At 47.5% G+C, this 4,477-nt stretch overlaps 1 protein-coding gene across 1 annotated transcript; it reads left to right on the forward strand.

The window, feature by feature from the left end:
- Window positions 1-1,652: 1,652 nt before the first annotated feature.
- LOC306668871 (sperm motility kinase 4A-like) lies at window positions 1,653-3,600 on the forward strand (the record flags this gene model as incomplete). Its single annotated transcript, XM_079152630.1, has 1 exon — window positions 1,653-3,600. The coding sequence occupies exon 1, from the start codon at window positions 2,059-2,061 to the stop codon at window positions 3,598-3,600; it is 1,542 nt and encodes a 513-aa protein (XP_079008756.1). The 5' UTR covers window positions 1,653-2,058.
- Between the last annotated feature and the right edge of the window lie 877 nt (window positions 3,601-4,477).

The raw sequence follows: 4,477 nt of genomic DNA on the forward strand, positions 1-4,477 counted from the left end.
CCAATAAATTAAAAAATGTAAAAACATATTGAAAATAAAGAATGAGAGCTGACCAGAAGAACTTAGCATGTGTTTAGGAGACCAAGGGTTAATAGTTAAAGCACATAAAATAACTATTCAAATTTGAAAGAAATTTAAAAAAATTATAAATTAAGATTCTAGTAGGGCTGGGGTTGTGGCTCAGTGGTAGAGCACTCACTTAGCATGCCGGAAGCCCTGGGTTCGGTGCTCAGCACCACACAAAAATTTAAAAAATAAAGATACTGTATTCACCTACAACTAAAAATACATATGTAAAAAAAATTCAGAGAAGTCAAATTAATCCTTGGATAGTATTTTATGCTTAGTAAAGCAGCAAAATTAAAAGTATCTAGGTTCTGTAATATTGATCACATTGATGTAGGTTTTCATTTGTGAGATCAGTGTGACAGGGGTAGAAAGTAGCTTGGTCATATGTCTTATGAGCTATAAAATGATTTGTTCTTTTGATTCCAATGATATCAGTCTTAAAAATTTGTCTTTGAATTATAGTTTAACAGAAACAAATTTACACATATATAAATGTACAATTGGAAACTGAAAAAATGTGGAACAAATGAATTGTTCCATGGTACATTTTTTCATTAAAAATTGCTTCTCATTGAAAGTCTTAATTTCCTCAGCTATTAAGTAATAATGTACTGTTGTTTGGGGAGATTTTTGATTAACAGTGATACATTTTAACTTATGGCGGTTTGGAAAAGTTTCTTGTAAATTTGTAAATGGCCACCAGGTGTAGCTCTGGATCCATAGCATCCTGCAGTGGGCTTCGGCAGGGAAGGTTTTTGTAAAGGTGATTTTGAAACAAAAAAATCAGAGTTATTTGGGTGAGGGAGACTACAATAAATTTATCCTTCATTTAGATGTAAAGTTTTAAAATTATCCTTGACACAGAATCTAAAACTGCATCCTTGAAGGATTTTAAGGACTCAATTTATATATGGGGTATGTATTTTCTTTGTTAAAAAAAATTCTCTGTCATACATCCTCTTAAATGGAACATCATTTTCTTACTTCATAGCTTCCAGGTAAAAAGTTTGAGTTATGTAGCAAATATATTTATGTTAATCACTCTTTGAAATTATTTTAGGAAATTTTAGTGGTACTTACTTAGTCATGGACATGCAGATATTCAGACTCTTTGGTACCATGAAAACTCATACAACTATAACTTCTTTAGTGTAGTGGTTACCTATAGCTTTTGTGTGTGTGTGTGTGTGTGTGTGTGGTTGTGTTTTAATTAGCTTTTTTTGTCACTGTGACCAAAACACCCAACAAGAACAACTTGGAGGAGGAAAAGCACCTCTGGTGCTAACAGTCTCACAGTTCTCAGTTCATAGACAGCTGACTCCATTGCTCTGCCCAAGGTGTGGGAGTCCATCATTAGAGAAGGGCCCAGTGGAAGAAAGCTGCTCAGTTCAGGGCAGGGGAGAAGTGGAAACCTTGAGTGTAGATATGAGGTCTTCCATAGCCAAAAAGTTATTACAGATTTTCAGACTCAAAATGAAAAGTTCCGTATAAATTTTAATTTCTGAAGAAGTAAATATCAGTATCCATAACCCACTGAAGCAAAAAAAAAAAAAAAAAACAAACAAAAAACCCTTCCAGAGTGTTTTCTTCTTATTACTATGAGAGTGGAAAAGGTCATGGAGGCCCCAAAGTGAGATGACCGCTGGGGGTTATGCCCAGGTGTGACTGGGTCATTGCTTGCTCTGACCTCACAAGGAGCCATTGTGAGGGAATGTCAAAGGGCAGGTATATAAGAGAGTGGCCACAGGTGGGTTTTTGTCCATAAGTACAGGAAGCTCTTGGTGGTGACCTGTCGGACTCCCAGATAGATAGCGCGTTTGGTGGTGGTTGGCGGTTGGTGGTTGGTGGCTGGTGGTTGTGGTCTTTGGAGATTGGGTTTTTTGATTTGGGTTTTTTTTCCCTTTGTTTTTTTGCTTGCTTTCGTTTTTTGGTTTTTTATTTTGGTTATTTGTTTTAGTTTATTATTTTTTTTTTAGCTAGCATCCTAAGATGGTGTTCCGTTTTAGGATAAGCAGTGAGAGTAGTGAGAGCAGTGTAGAGCCCCAGGGGCCGGGCTCCTATGAGCCGGCCCTCACGGACCATTATGAAGTTCTGCAGGGCATTGGGGAAGGCGGCTTCGCCAAGGTGAAGCTCGCCCGCCATCGCCTCACGGGGACAGAGGTTGTGGTGAAGGTCGTGGCGAAGAGAGTCTGGACCCTCCCCTTCCTATGTGAACCTGAGCTGATGGCGAGCTTGGACCACCCCAACGTGATCCAGCTCTTCCAGGTCATTGAGACCAACAGGTATCTGTACATTGTCATGGAACATGCAGGTGGGGGACATCTCCGGAGCCTCGTCCCGGAACCCGGAGGCCTGCCGGAGGAGGAGGCCCGCAGGCTGTTCCGAGAGATCGCGGGAGCCGTGCGGTACTGCCACGCGAAGGGCATCGTGCATCTGGACCTCAAGCCGGAGAACATGGTGCTGGACGCCCGGGGCCAAGCGAAGCTCATCGACTTCGGCCTGAGCACCCGCTTCAGCCCCGGGGAGAAGCTGAGCAGGTTCTGGGGCACGCTCCTCTACTCCGCCCCCGAGGTGGCCCGGCGGGAGGACTACGAGGGCCCCCCGGCCGACGTCTGGAGCCTGGGCGTCGTCCTCTACTTCATGCTGACCGGGAGCCGCGCCTTTCTGGCCAACACGGCCCGCGAGGTGAGGCGGCGGGTCACCGAGGGCGCCTACGAGCTGCCCCCGCACCTTTCCCAGGGCGCGCAGAGCCTCATCCGGGAGATGCTGACGGTGGACCTCGCGCAGAGGCCCACCCTGGAGCAGGTGCTGGGGCACCCGTGGCTGAGCCAGGGCGCGGAAGCGACACCCGGTCCTGGCGAGGCGTCCCCTCTCCTCCCAGACCCCGCCATCGTCACCACCATGTTCGACCTGGGTTACGACCCCTACGACATCTGGGTGTCCCTGTCAAATAAGAGGTATGACAACGCCATGGCTACGTATCTCCTGCTCAAGCACCAGCGCAGCCAGGGCGCGGGCTGCCAGTGCCAGGTGAAGCCCGTGCGGCGTCGAGGGCTCGGGCCTCGCCCAGGCCCTGGGCCTCCCCGCATCCTCCTCCCCAAGAGGTGTTCCAGCGAGCCTGCCCTTCCCTCGCCCTGGGAGCAGCAGCAGCCCGACGAGGCCAGGCGGACCTGGCAGGAGGGGGGTGGCAGTGCCAGCGTGCCTGCCATTCCCCTCCGCTTTTTCCTCGTGGACCCACCCCCTCCCAGCCTGGCCTCCCAGCCCGACCCTGTGCCCAGCAGCCCCGACCGGTCCCTGAGCCTCAGGAGCGGGGTCGCAGAAGACGGCAGCTCATCCTCCCCAGGCACCTCCCCGGAACCGTCGCGGGATCGCACCGGGCATTGGAAGAGGGTGAGGAGGAGGATCTCCAGCTGCTTCAGACAGCTGTGCTGTGTGCCGTGCTTCGGTCCGTCAGTGCTCAAGAACAGAGTGGCTCCAGAGGAAATGCCCAGCCAAGACCAGCGGAACCAGCGGACAGCCGGGAGACCCTGAGGTGTGCCAACTGGCTCAGGACTCTGCCCAGGAGCGCATCTGGATCCACCAGGAGTCTCCTCTGCCCCCACCTGCGAAGACGCCTCGTAGAGACTTTTCCGTGGGACACTTCCCCTGCCCTGCTCTTGGTCCTTTCTCCCATGCTTTGGGAGAAATTTATTCTTTTTTTCCTCCCCACAAATTGCATAATAAAGTTGATGTTTCAAAGATTAAATAAAGGCTTCTTTTTTTTTTTTTTCCTCTTGTTTTCATAAGAGGGAGGTCTCAGGGCAATGACCAGAGCGCCGAAGCTGTCCTTTCCAGGACACTACCCTCCTCTCCTGCTCAGTTAGGTACTCGCTCACTTTGAGCCAGTGTAGATGGGGCCCCACTTGCCTTGAGCCAATGTAGATGGAGACTTGATGCCTTTGACCTAGTGTAGATGGAGGTTCTCTCCTTGAGCCACTGTAGACTTGATTCACTTTGAGCTGGTTGCCTTGTGTAGAATGAATTATTTTTTTTCCCTAATCTTCAGGTCAAAGCAACTAGCTCAAAGTGATTCAAGTCTACAGTGGGTGTTGGGGTGTACACTTCTGGCAAGTCACTGGGGACTCCAGTGTCTCTATATCTTATGTAAACTTTTAAGTTTTGAGACTGTTTGTATTACTTGCATTCAGTTAATATTTTTTGAATATATGATTTGAAACTTCGGAAAGCTATTTGTTAACAGTTGTTAAATGTTAAGAATGTGGTTGTTGCATTCTTTGTTTTCTTTTCATTATGGGATCAATTTTTAAATAAACTTAATAGTCTTTCTTTCTCTCTCTTTTCTTTTTTTTTTTTTTCTGATACCAGGGTTTGAACTCAGGGGCACTCAACCACTGAGCCACATCCTCAG

Source organism: Sciurus vulgaris (assembly GCF_902686455.1).
Source record: "Sciurus vulgaris genome assembly, chromosome: 8".
NCBI classification, from domain to species: Eukaryota; Metazoa; Chordata; class Mammalia; order Rodentia; family Sciuridae; genus Sciurus; species Sciurus vulgaris.